Below are 17,422 nucleotides of genomic sequence, written 5' to 3'. Positions count from 1 at the left end.
AGAGCAGTACTAGATGATATTAAGTGAGTTAAGGTTTTATTTAAAAAGTATTAACGACAGATCCATGATTAATATACCATTACAATAATCTGGAGGTATCGTGCAGCTCTATCTTGAATTCACGCATGTTAACTATAAATTGCTAATTGCACATTTTATCGAAGACTTGCACTTCTTAAAAAAAATCTTGACTCACTAATCGGACAAACGATGTAATCGATCTGACATTCTTTCCATTGATTTTGGACTCGAGAAAGAGTTTGGCTTTGCATAGTTCCGCTAACCCATTACACAGAAATGTTTGTATTGTAAAGAAATTGTATCATTTTGACACCATCAACGAAATCAACGAATTACTAGATACTTTCTCCCAAGAAATTTTCTCCCTTTCTCTTTAGAAGTTAATGAAATGAGTCAAGATTAGGTACCAAAGGGTCTAATGATCATTCTTCTTGTGCAAGTTGAAACAGCAGAACCAGTCACGTACAACAATACAACAGCACAAGTATGGCAAATCCTGCCCTTCCTCAAAACTTTCCTTTATTGGAGGTGAGTTTTGGAGGGGCGGGGGGGGGGGGGGGTGCACAAAACAAGGCAGGACATTAGTTTCTGATCGTAAGAATATGGACGACCTGACAAAGTGCCCCTAAAGAAAGATTTACATTTTGCAGTTCATTTTACAGCCTCAGGATGAAATAAAGCACTTTAAAGCCAATAAAGTACTTCTGAGTTACAGTCAGATGTGCACAGATTGGTAATTCCTGTGCTCTCCTTCAAATAGCGCCACTGAATCTTTTACATCCATTTGAAAATACAGAGGGGCTGCAATTTAATGTCAAATCCATAATGCAGCTCTCCCTCAATACTGCACTGCATTGGATTGCCATTCTCTGGAGCAGGCTGTGAATCCAGAACCCTGATTCATAGGTAGGAATGCTATCAACTGAGCCACTGCTGAAACAACAGTGGATCCTTGACTTAAAATATCAGTGACAGGGTTTCATCACATTAAAAACACAAGAAACCAACACAAATAATGGCACCTGCACCAGCATCCCCTCTGCAAATGGTCAACTCAGCAAAGCTATGACATCTTCTTGAGACACAAGAGAGTGCAGACGCTGGAACTTGGAGCAACAATCTGCTGGAGGAACTCAGCAGGTCGAGCAGCATCTGTGGGAGGAAGGGAATCGTCGACGTTTCAGGTCGAAACCCTGCCTCAGGGTTTTGACCCAAAATGTTGACTATTCCTTTCCTCCCAACAGATGCTGCTCAACCCTGAGTTCCTCCAGCAGAGTGTACAATGTCTTCTTGGTCTGACGTGGCCCATTTCCACACTGGTAATTAGAAAACACAGATACACAACCACACACGTCACAGTCTTAACTCATTCAATGTGGAAGATCTCCATTTCTGCCAGCAACGAATTTCACTCCACTTGCATTAATAGCACCCTGCACCTGAGTCAAAAGGTTGTGGGTATAAACGTCACTTCGAAGGCTGAAACAGAAAATCTAGGCAAAATTCATGTACTAAAAAAGGACTTTATTTTGAGATGCTGCCTTTCACATGCAATAATGAAGTGAAACCTTATCAGTTTTGAAGATCAAATAGATATGTGTCACCATCGTGGATTAGAGTAGGGGTGTGGTCTCCCTAGTGTCCTAGGGATAAGCCTCATCATAAAACCCAAGTTACCTGGGCATTAATCACATACCTGTCCATAAGCTTCCAGTGCAGAAATCGGCTGCTATGTTTCTTGTGTGGTACAAGTTACTAAACTTCAAAGTATTTCATTGGCTGTAATGTGCTTTACGATGCTCTGAGGCTATCTAAAAGTGTAAAATAATCACTCCAAAGTGCCTCCCTTCAACCTCAGTACTGCTCAAGGTCATAATTCACTATCTGGTGCTAAGGAGAATGCCAATGTTAGCAGGATCGGAACACAAGTCTACTTCAATGTGCGTCATGCTGCACATACTGTGACACTTGGCCATCTCAGTGACCACAAACGAACACAGATATCACAGTACTGATAATGACAATATGCTTTCTTACTTACAACAGTGCTACCTTAAGAGGAATATGATACATTTCTTTAGGAGTTCTGACCAGTGAGATGACATCTGAAGCATATTTCTTGAATTCAAATGCAATCCGCTGTTTTCTAAACTGAGAAATAAAAATTAAATTTAAAAACTTCAATGCCACATTTAAAATTCAATTTAAACTCCTTTAACCTGCATTCTCTCCCTAGCAACACTCAGTAAATATTGTCACTGATTTTCTGCATGTGGGATTATCAAATACTTTCACAAATCAACAATAAATAGGATTTTATTCCTCTCCTTCACCAATTTTTCTACTGCTCAATCTGAAGATTGTGTTTCATATTGCAGGCACTACTGGTATGTATGATGTTGTTGTAATACTGGATTCTATATTGATGTACTAAACCAGTGCAGGCTTGGAAATTTTTTTATTCTAAAGTAAAAATGGTTTTAACAGACAAGTGGACTGTTTTTGAGCTTCTGATTACTTAAATACTATTGATTCACAAAGTCAGTTCCTGCCACCCAGTCACTCACGGAGTATGGTATCAGCATCTCCTATTAGAGCTAGGTTTGCCAGGAAATGCTCCTACTTGAATCAGCATTTTACAAACTGAAAATAGAACCCACTAGTTTGCAGATTGTGGCACCATTATCTGTTACTAACATACAAAAAAAAGTAGAAATGAACAAAAAAAATTCATAGATCTAACAAAACCCATAGTTAGCCATTTCCAACTTTCGGAGCACAAAAAAAATGGATCATGGTGAACGTGGTTGGCTTTTACTACAATATGAAAAAGGAGTCGTTGAAATATCTGGAAAGACTATGAATGGGAAAGGGTTTAATCTTCAGAGAGCCATCTGCAAACAATATGCAAATATTGAGTGTTAAAAGAGGAGCTTACAGTTATAATATATTAAACACAATATTCTTACCACAACTTTGTTGAAATCCTCAGCTACAAGGTAGAGTGCAACTGCAGTTATAACATCCATTGCCTGCAGAAAAAGAATGGAGTTGGGATATCAAAAGCCCATACAATAGTAGTTAAAAGGGTCATGAACAGACAATATTTGGTAGCATTACTTACCATAAAGACAAACTCTGCATAATCAATAAGGAAATGGAACAGGTAGATAATAAGTGGAGTCTGTAAAATAAAACATAATAAGTTTACCAACCAACATAAAGGATACTTTTTCACCAAATAACCAACTGGGTGACAAAGATAAGGACAACAGAATTTATTGAAATATTTCAACAGGACATTGAGTTGCAATTTCTGAACCATCTTATGTACGTTAGTGCAATTGATTTAAATAACTAACTTTGACAAAGAAGGCAACGAAAGCTCGGTGATAAAACAAATATTGATATAATGGTTGAAATGACAAAAGAGGGAAAGCCACTTATACTGGAGTATCACAACCCAGGGCTCACCTGCTTTGGTTTATTTACTTATCACTGTGGCCTGTTCAGTTAGATGAGCAGCTCTGCACCGGCTCCCTACATTTGCACTTACTCTCAAATCCATCTCATCTTTGCGGCAGTATCAACAGCTGGATGAGAAAGTGAGATCCCGTGGTGTGTAAGTGCTAACGTTTTGTGATCCAAACAGGTATCAGTATAAAAGCACCACAACCAATTGAATGCAATGCTGAAATTATGCAGATAATAATATGACCTCAGGGGAGACAGCTGTCACAATATATTTTACAAGAGATGGTTCTGTAAAAGATAACTGGGAATGCAAGGGTTAATGACTGGAAATGTAAGGGTTAACGGTGTGCAGCTATTCTTCCCATGGTGTGATATCGCCTCAACCATGGGGTGACTATAGTTATGGCTGAAAATTGCTCAGGTGCGGATGAGAAAGAAAGAAGTTTTTTTTTAAAAGACATATCTTATTTTGTTAAAAGCTTGCTGCAAGCAACAGCCTTAGTAAGTGCAACTTCCCACGGAAATTTCCTACAAAGTGGGTATAAAGGTAGGGACACTGACTGGCAGATCTTCGAGTGGGATTCAGTACAGAGCTTGGGTTACACTGTTTACTCTTCCTCTGTATCCCTCAGCCCCGCTAGTGTTAAACTAATAAAGCAGTAATCGTATGTTCTTTGGTTCTGCTGTTGTCTGATTTATTACAGTGTGGGTCGACTTTCACAGTTCCAAGGATGCTGGCTTCCCTCTGGCACTTCATCCAAATTGTCATCGCTAATGTGCAGCTACTGTACTGAGTCTGTTCTCAAAGATAAACCATGACATGAACCTTTGGTGGATCAGTTGACAACAATCTTGCCTCGGTCAGAAGGCAGAAGGTTCTGAGTTCAAGACATTTGAACACAAATATCAAAGCTGTTACTTCAGTGCCATTCTGATGGAATGCTGCACTACAGCTGTGTCTTTCAGGTGGATATAAAAGATGCCTTAGCACTTCTTGAATGAAGGGTCAGCTGGGTCTATTAGAAGAGAAAAAGTGGTCTCCTCCAGCGGTCTGAGCACATTTATTTCTCAACCTGCACCCAAGACATTTGGCCTGGTTCAGAAGCCAACAATCCCAATAACAAGTGCAGGCATTTTTTTTTTTTTTAAAATTCAGATCTGATCAAAAATACCATACTTGAAGAGCTGTAATGCATGTAATCTCCATTTCATTAGCTGAGAAACAGGCCAGAGATGAACACATTGATTTATAATGCAATAGGTTTACCAATGCTCAAACTTTTTACACATCATATTTCCTCACAATTTAGACACTGATGTTCTTATCACCACCTTCTTGAACCTTCCTTTTCTCTCTCTCCGGATGCCTTTAAAGATTTGAGGCAATACTGCATACCAGACCCATAAAGCACCATTAAATTCATGGAACCAGATACCACAAATCACGTTAAATTAATATAGCATCTTGGACCTGCAAGTAACATCCAAAGTATTCAGCATGTCAGACATGAAAAGCACCTTAAACTAACATAGATACGATATCTCTATTAGTAATGTGTACATGAAACACAGCGAAATGCAACTTTTGCGTAGAGTGTTCTGGGGGCAGCCCGCAGGTGTCGTCACACTTCCGGCGCCAACATAAGCCCACAACTTCCTAACCCGTACGTCTTTGGAATGTGGAAGGAAACCAGAGCACCCAGAGGAAACCCACGCAGACACAGGGAGAACATACAAACTCCTTACAGACAGTGGCCGGAATTGAACCCGGGTCGCTAGCGCTGTAATAACGTTACACTAACCGCTACACTACCGTGCCTGCCCCAGAGCCCTAAAGCTCCAATTGTTACCACAGACCTATAATGGAAATCAAACTTTTACAGCATTACAGAACCATGGTTGGGGTTAGGAACCACATATAAATGCTTCAAGAGCCACAGACTGCCACCCTTGATCTGCTTATTGCTGACTGTAGGATCTTGCTGTTTGCAAATTGGTTGCTTAGTCTACAACAGCAATTACTATTTAAAAGCATCTCATTGGCTATGAGGTACTTGGGGACAACCCGAGGTTGTGGCAGACACCATACAATCACAAGTTCTTTAGCTCTAGTCCTTGGTAGAATATGTTGCATTATTGTACCACAAAAATCAACTTTCCAATGTTCCATCAATTTTGGCCAATTTATAGGATACCTGCTGGGAACTGGCCTGGGAACAGGATGAAGCACAACATAACATGCACACTGGGACGGCAGAAGACAAGCGCCATAATGTTCCAGAACCACATGCCCAGTTATAAATTGTCAATAATCAATAACATTAACCAAGGTTCACCACCGACACATAGCTGATAATATTGTACTTACTTCATGGAACACATTTCCAGTATATGGGGACACTCCTAGATCCAGCAAAGAAAGCCCTTCCACAACTGAAACAGAAGGAAACAAACATTACTTAACTCAGTTGTAAAACATAGAATCTGAGATTAAGTGAGTGATCTTCATCTATTTAAGGGACTTCTCAAGCTAGCACCATTAAAAGTTTCTGAGTCTGGGGTTTTTCCTCCAATCAAGAATTCAGAAACTTCCTATCAATGCACATGACTTCTGAATCAAGAAAAATAGTGTTTGTTGCAAGCAGAGAAGTTGCAAGCAATCTTGCCCAGGTCAGATGGTTCACATCCAACTCCAGAGACTTGAGCAGAAAAATAAACCCCGAGAGTTCAGTAGAGGACTGAAGGAGTGCTGCACTGCTGGAGGCACTGTTTGAGCTAAGGTCCAGTCTACTTTTCCCACATGGATGCAAAAAATTTCACGGCAACATTTGGAAGAACAGAAGAGTCCCTGCCAATATTTATCCTTTGACTTAACAGCTTTAAAATAAATTATCTGGTTATCATCACATAGGTGTCTCTGGGAGATTGCTGTATTCCCTGCATTATAACATCGAGAACATTTCAAAAACACTGCATGCTTATAAACTGCTTTGAGACATTAGAACATACAACAGTACATCATAGGAATAGGCCCTTCAGCCCATCAACTGCTGCTGGGAGATCATCAACTCAGTCCAAGACACATTTTGGTCTGCCTGGAATTTGTTGGTCCTTTCATGTAAGGGATACCTGCAAGCTAATACCACCAACAGGCACATTCCAGGGTGCAAGAGTACATGAAGAAGCTTGATGCAGTCAGCACTGAGATTCCATGGGGAAACCCACAGTATAACAGCCTCTCCAATGCTTCTCTGATGCATTGTTTAAGGAGGAACATGTTGATGCAATGCAAAGGAATGTACTGAATTGCTAGAATAATGTATAGATAAAAACATGTCCCTATCGTATTTACTGAATATGAACAAAGTACACGTTAAGAAAAAAAACTGTTGCTGTGGCTCCAGTGTGGAACATTCCTAGCAGGCGCTGACAGAAGGCAAAACTAGGGGCAAGGCTTCTGCCAAAGACTGAGGTTTCTCTTCTTTTTAAAGCAATATTTAGATATCACTGATGCATTAACAATTATGTAAATAATTAAAAAGCAAAAACATTAAAATACTAATATCAATAAAAAAATACAAAATAGTTACTCCCACATTTAAGTATCTAGATGAGCACTTGATCTGTCAAGGCATAGAAGGCTACGTCAAAATGGTAGTAAATGGAATTATTATAGATGGGTACTCAATGGTCAGCATGGACATAGTGGGTCAAACTTATTTTCCTGGATGACTAATCTAGTAGCATATTCACCGTACTGCAATACCCTAGATGATTTACCAGTCCCAGGGGTTCATTTGGTTCCCTGACCAACACATTTCCCTCAACAAATAAAATTAACTTGTCTGTCCATCTTACTGCCTGTTGTAGAATCTTGCTGTGTAAAAGAAATGTCCCAGCAATCGACTGCAGAAGTGTCACTACCTTTCAGGACTTACTATTCACAGTAATAAGATTGTGGTAAACTTTGCAGTTCTAAAGTACTGTGTTTGAGGTACAAGACAGCATTACTGGAATGCATAGATGATATTTTGGCATTATTTCAAAGAATAGAAGGTGGAATTTCCCCCAGCACCCTAGCCAAAAGTTATCCTTCAACCAACAGCAGTGAAGAGAGATTATCTGATCCTCATCTTAATGGATTTGGGAATGTGAGGAAAAAACACTTTAGTTTTAAACACACAGAGTGGTCATGACCTGAATCTGCACAGTTCAGAATCTTCGAGGCTAAAGTGTGCACTGCGTTTTACCAATCCATCAAAAATCATACGACTTTGGTGGATGGACACAATCTGAAACTCACTGCCTGGAAGATAGTTCAAAAGAGAAACAGATAGACACTTGGCAGAAAGTAATTTGCAAGGCTAAAGGGGAAAAGTGGGGGGAATGGGAATGAAGTGGATTACTCTACAAGAAGCTTGAATGGTCTAATGTAGTAACGATTCTATTACCTTATTCTATCCTGTTTGTGGAAGTTTGCTGTGCACAAATTGGCCAGTAATAAGCAGCTGGTAGGCTGCATCTTCCTGCACTGAACTCTCTATAACTGTAACATGGTATTCCGAATTCTGTTACTGCTTTTCCCCTTATTAACTCTATGTACAAATTTTGAAATGATCTGTATGGATGGCACGCAAAACAAGGTTTTCACTGTATCTCACAACATTTAAGTATCTAGATGAGCACTTGAACCATCAAGTCACAGAAGGCTACAGACAAAAGCTACAGCTATAAGGAGCGATTGGACAAACTTGGGTTGTTTCCTCTGGAGCAGTTGAGGCAGAGGGGAGACCAGATAGAAGTTGATAAGATGAGAGGCATAGATAGAGCAGACAGCTGATATCTTTTCTCCTGGGTCAAAACATCTAATACTAGAGGGCATACATTTAAGGCGAGAGGTGGAAAAGTTCAAAGGAGATGTGCGGGACAAGTTTTTTTTTACACAGTGGTGGGTGCCTGGAATGCGCTGCCAGTGGTGGTAGTGGAGGCAAATACGATAGAGGCATTTAAGAGGCTCTTAGATAGGCACATGAATGTGCAGAGAATGGAGTGTATACATGTACATATGACAATAAACTCGACTTTGACTTCTATGTTCTATCTTGGTACCATGTGACAATAATAAACCAATTACCAATCACTATATTCTTCTGACGAGGAGCTGCTTAGGCATTTATGAAAGGAATTTCACAACAGTAGTTATAACCCAGCAGGCCATGTTAATGAAACCAGAGTCACAATGTTGTGAGGACACAAGAGACTGCAGATGCTGGAATCTGGAGCAACAATTTGCTGGTTGAACTTAGCGGGTTGAGCAGCATCTGTGGGAGGAAAGGAATTGCCGACTCTTCGGATTGAAACCCTGCATCTGGACTGGGAGTGGAGAGGGGAGATGGCCAATATAAAGAGGAGAAGGGGAGGGGATTCACCTGCCACTGTCTCTCAACACTATCCCCTCTCCCTTTCCCTACCTGGCACAATGTGCCTGTCATCTTATACCCCTCCTCAGTCCACCAATCACCTCAGACTCCTGTCTCACCACTCCCCCTTCTCCTCTTTATACTGGACTTCCCACTCATGTTTTCAAATCACAGCTTCACCCTATCCTATTTCTGTCATCTCCTCCAGCCCTCTGACCCTACAGATATCCACACACTTCCAGTGCTATCATCTTTATCATCCCTGAATTTAATTACCCCATTTAGGCAGCTATGACTCTGCTCTCTGGTTTTGCAATTCCCTCAAACTTTTAAACGTTGCTTCTCTACCACCTTTAAGATGTTCCTTAAAATCTACTTGTTTGGCCAAGGTTTAAGTCAACCCAAGGACATGCTGGTTGGTACATTGGAGACAAGAGATTGCAGATCATGGAATCCGGAGCTACATGGAATCTGTACAACGTAGATGCCATGGACAAGAAAGCGCACCAGCTCCTTTACTTCCTCAGGAGGCTAAAGGAATTTGGCTTGTCCCAGTCAACCCTCACTAATTTTTTAATCGATGCATCATAGAAACATCCTATCTGGATTGCATCAGGGATTGGTATGGCAACTGCTCTGCCCAAGACCACAAGAGAGTTGTGGACACAGCTCAGCACAACACAAAAACCAGCCTCCCCTTCATGAACTGTCTACACTTCTCGCTGCCTCAGAAATGCAGCTAACATAAGCAAAGACTCATACCCCAGGCATTCTCTCTTCCCCCCCACCCACCTCCCATCAGGCAGAAGATACAAAAGCCAGAAAGCACTTACCACAAGGACAGCTTCTATCCCACTGTTAAGACTATTGACCAGACCTCTTGTACGAAAAGATGGACTCTTGACTCTCAATCTACCTCATCATGGCCCTTACACCTTATTGTCTGCTTGCACTGCACTTTCCCTATAACTGTAACACTTCATTCTGCATTGTTATTGCTTTTCCCTTGTACTACCTTGATGTACTGATGTGATGAAATGATCTGTATGGATGGCATGCAAAACAAAATTTTTCACTGTACCTCAGTACATGACAATAATAAACCAATTCACCAATTTCTTTAACCCTGGCAAAAAGATACCAGCTGTCTGCCCTATCTATGCCCCTCAATCTTACAAAGGTTCCACAGCTCCAGAGGAGACAACCCAAGTTTGTCCAACCTCTCCTCATGGCACACATCATTGGGAGATTGGAGACACAAAGAGACTGCAAACACAAACTGCTGGAGGGACTAATCCAGGGTCTTGACCCAAAACATTGCCGATTCTGTGCCTCCTCCCCCTCCCCACACCACCGCCTCCTCCCGTACACCTCCTCCTCACCACCCCCTCCCCCTCCCGTACACCTCCTCCTCACCACCCCCCTCCCCCTCCCCTCCCTTACGCCACCCCCCTCCCCCTCCCCTCCCTTACGCCACCCCCCTCCCCCTCCCCTCCCTTACGCCACCCCCCTCCCCCTCCCCTCCCTTACGCCACCCCCCTCCCCCTCCCCTCCCTTACGCCACCCCCCTCCCCCTCCCCTCCCTTACGCCACCCCCCTCCCCCTCCCCTCCCTTACGCCACCCCCTCCCCCTCCCCTCCCTTACGCCACCCCCTCCCCCTCCCCTCCCTTACGCCACCCCCCTCCCCCTCCCCTCCCTTACGCCACCCCCCTCCCCCTCCCCTCCCTTACGCCACCCCCCTCCCCCTCCCCTCCCTTACGCCACCCCCTCCCCCTCCCCTCCCTTACGCCACCCCCCTCCCCCTCCCCTCCCTTACGCCACCCCCCTCCCCCTCCCCTCCCTTACGCCACCCCCCTCCCCCTCCCCTCCCTTACGCCACCCCCCTCCCCCTCCTTACGCCACCCCCTCTCCCTCCCCTCCCTTACACCACCCCCTCTCCCTCCCCTCCCATCCACCATCCCCTCCCCCTCCTTACACCACCCCCTCCCCTCCACCTCCACCACCCCTTCCCCTACCCTATACCACCCCTCTCCCCTACCCCACCCCCAGGTGCCGCTGGACCCGCCGAGCCCCCCCCCCCCCCAGCACACACTGTGCTGCCCACGACGCTGTGGGTTTGAAGGGAGACCTCCCCCAGGCCCGGCAACCGGCCCGCCTCACCCACACCCACACCCATACCTCGCTTCCAGGAGCTGAGGGGCGACACCACCTCCACCCGCTCCGAGATGAAGCCCACCAGCGAGGAGCGGAACAGCACGGCCCTGACGGTGACCGCCGCCGCCGCCACCAGCACCAGGGAAGCTGCCATGGTCCCAACCACCAGCCCCGGCTGGGGAAAGCGGAAACGACGTCAGCGCGCAACCGACCCTGGGAAATGTAGTCCGTCTCCCTCCTCCCTCCGTCATCGGACTACAACGCCAGCTACGGTGGCCGCAAAGTGCTTTGCGCGGCCAAAGGCGAAATATCAAACCTGATGGAGACACAAGAGAGACTGCAGATGCTGGAGGTCTGGAGCAACACACACAAAATGCTGGAGGAACTCAGCAGGCCAGGCAGCATCTGTGGAGGGAAATAGGAGGCACTGATGATGTCCTGAAGAAGGGTCTCGACCCGAAACATCAACTGTCCATTTCCCTTCATACATGCTGCCTGACCCACTGAGTTTCTCAAGTTCAAGTTACTTTATTGACATTCATCCATGCTATAAAAACACATGGCGGAACGAAATGTCGTTTCCCCCAGACTCACACAACAGGAGACATACAATAAACACAAACAAAAAAGAAATTGTGCAAGTACAAATAGCGCAAAAAAACGGTATATACAAAATACAAATTTAGTGCAGAGTTAGTGCAAAACCGATTTAGACGAAGAGAAATACAAGCTCAGTGTGTTGTACTAATTGTATAAACATGTTCAGCAGATATCAAACCTGATGCAGGGTTTCAACCTGGAACGTCGACCATTCCTTCCCCCCTCACAGATGCTGCTCGACCCGCTGAGTCCCTCCAGCTGATTGTTTGTTGCTCCAGCTTCCAGCATCTGAAGTCTCTTGCATCCCTGAAATATCAAACCCGTCATTTTTTTTGGTATTTATCTTTGGGAAAAATTCATTTCAGGGAAACAATTACCTCCTGAGTTGTTAAACTATTTGTGATTAATACATTTTTCAAAACACAGCTGAAAATTATGTGAAGCTTTGGTGTAGAGTCATGGAGTCATAAAGCATGGAAGCAGACCCTTCGGCCCACAGAGACTGTGCTGGCCATCATGAACCTAATTATACGAAACCCATTTTCCATAACTTGGTCCTTAGACTTCTATGCTATGGCATTTCAAGTGCTCATCAAAAAACTTCTTAAATGTTGTGAAAGTATCTACCTCCACCACTCTCTCAGGTTCTGCATTCCAGGTTCCAACCACCCTCTGGGTGAAAGAATTCTTCTTCAGATGCCCTCTACCTTAAACCCACGTCTCTGGTGACAGATGCCTCTGCTAAAGAGAAAAGTTTCTCACTATCTAGCTTATTAATTTTGTACACCTCTGTTGATTACCCCTCAGCCACTGCATAGAAAACAAATCCAACCTATACATTCTCTCCTCATAGCTGAATTGCTCCATACCAGACAACATCCCGATGAATCTCCTCTCCAGCCTTACCAATGCAATCATATCCTCCCTATAGTGTGGTGAACCAGAACTGCACACAGTTGTGGACTAACTAATGTTTTATATAGTTGTACCATAACCTCCCTGCTCTGATATTTTATGCAGCTTTTTGGAGTTGGTAGACTTGAGTCCTCTCTTGACCCACCACACTTCCACTGAGAGCCCTTCTATCTTCAGTCCCGACAATACTCCCTGCAAACTGAAGGTGGCATCAACATCCCATCCTGGGGACTGACAATGCAAGTAATTGTTTCTCTGTGGCGTTTGAAGCCTCTCCCCCAACTTGTTTGCTGCTTCTAATTATTACAGTTAGCTTTAGTCCTGTTGTCTGAATCGCCGTGAAATTTTCCTGAGCATCCGTTGCTTGAGCCCTTACCTGGAAGTCCCTCATCCTCTCTGAATTCCCCACTGAGATCTGCAAGCCATCACATTAGGACTATGTGACTGGTCTTCCCAGGCACCTACAACACTCTCTCAGCATCTGACAAGCAGCAATGGATCCTTGAGTAAGGCAAGCAGCAAATCAACTACCGTGCTTAAGAAATATGATCAACATCTTCAGTTTTAAATGAAGGACCAAATAACTTCAAGACAGAAAATCTCTTGTAATATCCATCTTAAGAATTTCTAAGTAATGATAGTGATCAAAGTACTTGATCAGCTGTAAACTATTTTGGGACAACTCAAAGGTGTCACATAAATGTAACTCTTTCTTATTGCAGTATGTGGTTGTGTCAACATTTTCACATGATTTCAGCATTATTTCCAGTAGCTAAACTGCTTCAGCATGGAAAACACAGCCTTACATGGTCCAAGATAACATTAGGTGCCAAAATTGACCTTAGCATTGTGAATGTACAAATTTTTGTTTCATGATTTTGTTTTGAAAAAGGAAAATCAATAAAAAACTTTTTTTTTGCTAATCCTAGTACAGTCAATAACCACTTAAATGAAGGACAGATAAAAGAATAAAAGATTGAAGAGAATAAGATTTGCCATCGTTGCGAGTGAAACTAGTAGAATTTAGCCGATATCATCTTTCTCAATTATGGGATCAATATTTCGTAGGATAAGCTTATACCATTAAACATTTTCTTGTTATTTTCTCCATTCTGTTTCCCTTCTTGGATTTCTCTCTCTCTCTGTCTCTCTCTGTCTCTCTCTCTCTCTGTCTCTCTCTCTCTCTGTCTCTGTCTCTCTCTCTGTCTCTCTCTCTCTCTGTCTCTCTCTCTCTGTCTCTCTCTCTCTCTCTCTGTCTCTCTCTCTCTCTCTCTCTGCCTCTCTCTGTCTCTCTCTCTCTCTGTCTCTCTCTCTCTCTCTCTCTGTCTGTCTTTCACACTTTGTATCTCTCTCTGTTAGTATAATTTCAATCTTTCTCACTGAGGTGGCCTCCACTTAGTTTGGCACCTTGTACTTTACGTTCTGCTTTTATCACCTATTCTCTCTTTACTTTTTATTTTTGCCCCTGACTCTCTTGCTTTTCCGATCTCGTTGTGTTTGTGTGCACTCCGTACTATCCCAGTCTGGTATCCTTGCCCTCCCACCATATCTGACTCTGGTTTTTGCTCAATCTCTTTTTACCCCCCACTCTCACTGTGAGAACTTCCATTTGTTTCCTTTTCTCTCTCTTTCTTTTGCCTCTCTGTTTTCATGTCCCATCTCTCTGCTCTTCCGTCCCTCACGAGCTGATTTTGACGACCTTTTATAAAGTTTTACATTCCCATTCTTCTCTCCTTTCTCATACTCTACCTCTTTTCTATTTATTCATTTTTCAGGCTCTGGCCATCACTGGCAAGGCCTGCATTTATTGCTTAAGAACATAGCACAGTACAGCACAGGAACAGGCCATTCGGCCCACAATGTCTGTGCCGAACACAATGCCAAATTAAACTAAATCTCTTTTACCTGCACATAATCCATCTCCCTCCATCCCTCCATGTTCATGTGTCCATCTAAAAGCCTCCATCATATCTGCTTCCGCCACCACCCCTGGCAGCCTGTTCCAGGCACCCACACTCCATGTAAAAAACTTGCCCTGCTCATCTCCTTTAAACTTTCCCCCTTCACCTTAAATGTTTGTCCTCTAGTATTTGACATTTCTACCCTGGGGAAAATATCCCTAATTGTTCTTGCTCTGCCACTTAATAGTCAACCTTTCGATGGGTCTGGATTCTATAGTCTATAGTCAAGTTTATTGCCGTATGCACAAGTACATGTATGCACAGGTGCGATGAAAAACTTACTTGCAGCCGCATCACAGGCACATAGATGCAGATTTCCTCCTGTGGATTGGGAGGTTCATTGGTCACTGTAGATTTATCCCTAAAGTGTAGATGAGTGATGGAATCTGGGATGAGTTGATGGAACGTGGGAAGGATAGCTTACAGGGAAAATTAGAAATGGCCTCTTTCTATGTCATAAGGAAGTATGGAAAAAATATGGAATATGGAAAAATACTGCCAAATGAGGGGGCGCCAGGGAACTGGTATTGGAAGTAAAACAGGTATTGGAAGTACATAGAATATAGAAAAGTACAGCACAGTAACAGGCCGCATGATATCTGTGCCAAACATGATGCCAAATGTAACGAATCCCATCTGCCCGCACAGGATCCATATCCCTCCATTCCCTACATGTTCACGTGTCTGTCTAAAAACCTCTTAAACACCACTATTGTGGCAGCTACCACTGCCACCCCTGGCAAGGTATACCAGGCATTGACCATTCTCTGTGTAAAAATCTTGTCCCGCATATCTATCTTAAACTTCCCCCCTCTCACCTTTAAGCAACACCCTCTACTATTTGACTCTTCTACCCTGGGAAAGAGACTCCAACTATTGATATTGGTATTACTTTATTATTGTCACATGTACCAAGGTACAGTGAAAAACTTGTCTTGCATACCGATCATGCAGGTCAATTCATTACACAGTGCAGTTACATTGGGTTAGTACACAGTGCATTGAGGTAGTACAGGTAAAAACAATAACAGTACAGAGTAAAGTGTCACAGCTACAGAGGAAGTGCAGTGCAGGTAGACAATAAGGTGCAAGGGCACAACAATCAGGTCTCCCTTCAGCCTCCAGCACTCCAAAGAAAACAATCCAAGTCTGTCCAACATCTTCTTACAGCTAATACTCTCTAATTCAGACAGCATCCTGGTGAATCTCTTCCGCACCCTCTCCAAGGCTTCCACATCCTTCCTGTAATGGGATGTCCAGAACTGAACTTCCAATACCTGCTTTACTTCCAATAGCAATTCCCTGGCACATTTTCATTTGGCTAGGCTGCATTTGGCACTTAACCAAAGTTTCATACAGATGAAAGACCCTACATTTATTTTGAACCCAATGAGTTTTTGCAGTCATCATTACTATCTCCTTTTTAAAATTCAAGGTTATTAGCTGAATTTAAATTCCACAGCTTCCATGGAGGGAGTCGAACCCCTATCTCTGGCCACTAGTTTTGTACTTAATCACTGCCCTGCCTCTGTGTCACCTCACTGTACCTCTGCATCCAGCCTTCTCCCTCATCCTATGTCTCTCTAACTGGGTCATTTGGTCCATCATGGCATGTAGTAGCCTTGTGCTAATTTTAAGGGACTAGTGAATCTCCAATACCTGTTTTACTTCCAATACCAATTCCCTGGCGCACCCTCATTTGGTTTTATTGCTTTTAAGGGACCATGGTGTGGCATAACGCTATTACAGTGCCAGCGACCCGGGTGCAATTCTGGCCGCTGTCTGTAAGGAGCTTGTACGTTCTCCCCGTGACTGCTTGGGTTTCCTCCAGGTGCTCTGGTTTCCTCTCACATTCCAAAGACATACAGGTTAGGAAGTTGTGGGCGTGCTATGTTGGTGCTGGAAGCATGGCGACACTTGCGGGCTGCCTCCAGAACACTCTACACAGAAAGATGCATTTCACTATGTGTTTCGATGTACATGTGACTAATAAAGATATCTTATCTTATCTTAATATGAGCTCATATCTCCACCATGGCAGCTGGGGAATTAACATAGAACATAGAACACTACAGCACAGTACAGGCCCTTCGGCCCACAATGTTGTGCCAACATTTTATCCTGCTCCAAGATCTATCTAACCCTTCCCTCCCTCATAGCCCCCTATTTTTTTCTATCATTCATGTGTCTATCTAAGAGTCTCTTAAATGTCCCTAATGTATCTGCCCCCACAACCTCTGCTGGCAGTGCGTTCCACACACCCACCACTCTCTGTGTAAAAAACTTACCCCTGACATCCCCCTTACACCTTCCTCTAATCACCTTAAAATTATGTCCCCTCATGTTAGCCATTGTCACCCTGGGAAAAAGTCTCTGACTGTCCACTCGATCTATGCCTCTTATCATCTTGTACACCTCTATCAAGTCACCTCTCATCCTCCTTCTCTCCAAAGAGAAAAGCCCTAGCTCACTCAACCTATCCTCATAAGACATGCTCTCCAATCCAGACAACATCTTGGTAAATCTCCTCTGCACCCTCTTTAAAGCTTCCACATCCTTTCTATAATGAGGCGACCAGAATTGAACACGATACTCCAAGTGTGGTCTGACCAGAGTTCTATAGAGCTGCAACATCACCTCGCGGCTCTTGAACTCAATACCCCGACTAATAAAGGCCAACGCTCCATACACCTTCTTAACAACCCTATCGACCTGCTTGGCAATCATGAGGGATCTATGGACGTGGACCCCAAGATCCCTCTGTTCCTCCACACTACTAAGAGTCCTGCCATTAACCTTGTATTCTGCCTTTGAATTCGATCTCCTGAAGTGTATCACTTCACACTTTTCCGCGTTGAACTCCATCTGCCACTTCT

The 17,422-nt window shown here is 43.6% G+C and overlaps 1 protein-coding gene across 1 annotated transcript in view; it reads right to left on the bottom strand.

The window, feature by feature from the left end:
* The window catches only part of pigu (phosphatidylinositol glycan anchor biosynthesis, class U), a 35,525-nt gene extending 24,231 nt beyond the window's left edge, over positions 1-11,294 (bottom strand). Inside the window, exons 1-5 of the mRNA XM_052031567.1 lie at positions 11,095-11,294; positions 5,864-5,928; positions 3,146-3,205; positions 2,991-3,053; positions 2,063-2,172 (exon numbers count right to left, since the gene is read on the bottom strand). Coding sequence (XP_051887527.1) covers positions 2,063-2,172; positions 2,991-3,053; positions 3,146-3,205; positions 5,864-5,928; positions 11,095-11,224 — 428 coding nt within the window. The 5' untranslated portion in view covers positions 11,225-11,294. The remainder of the gene's footprint in view (positions 1-2,062; positions 2,173-2,990; positions 3,054-3,145; positions 3,206-5,863; positions 5,929-11,094) is intronic.
* Positions 11,295-17,422: the final 6,128 nt, after the last annotated feature.

Source organism: Pristis pectinata, chromosome 16 (genome assembly GCF_009764475.1).
Source record: "Pristis pectinata isolate sPriPec2 chromosome 16, sPriPec2.1.pri, whole genome shotgun sequence".
Lineage (NCBI taxonomy): Eukaryota > Metazoa > Chordata > Chondrichthyes > Rhinopristiformes > Pristidae > Pristis > Pristis pectinata.
Note: the sequence above shows the minus strand (reverse complement) of the source record. Positions and strands in the feature narration are given on the sequence as shown.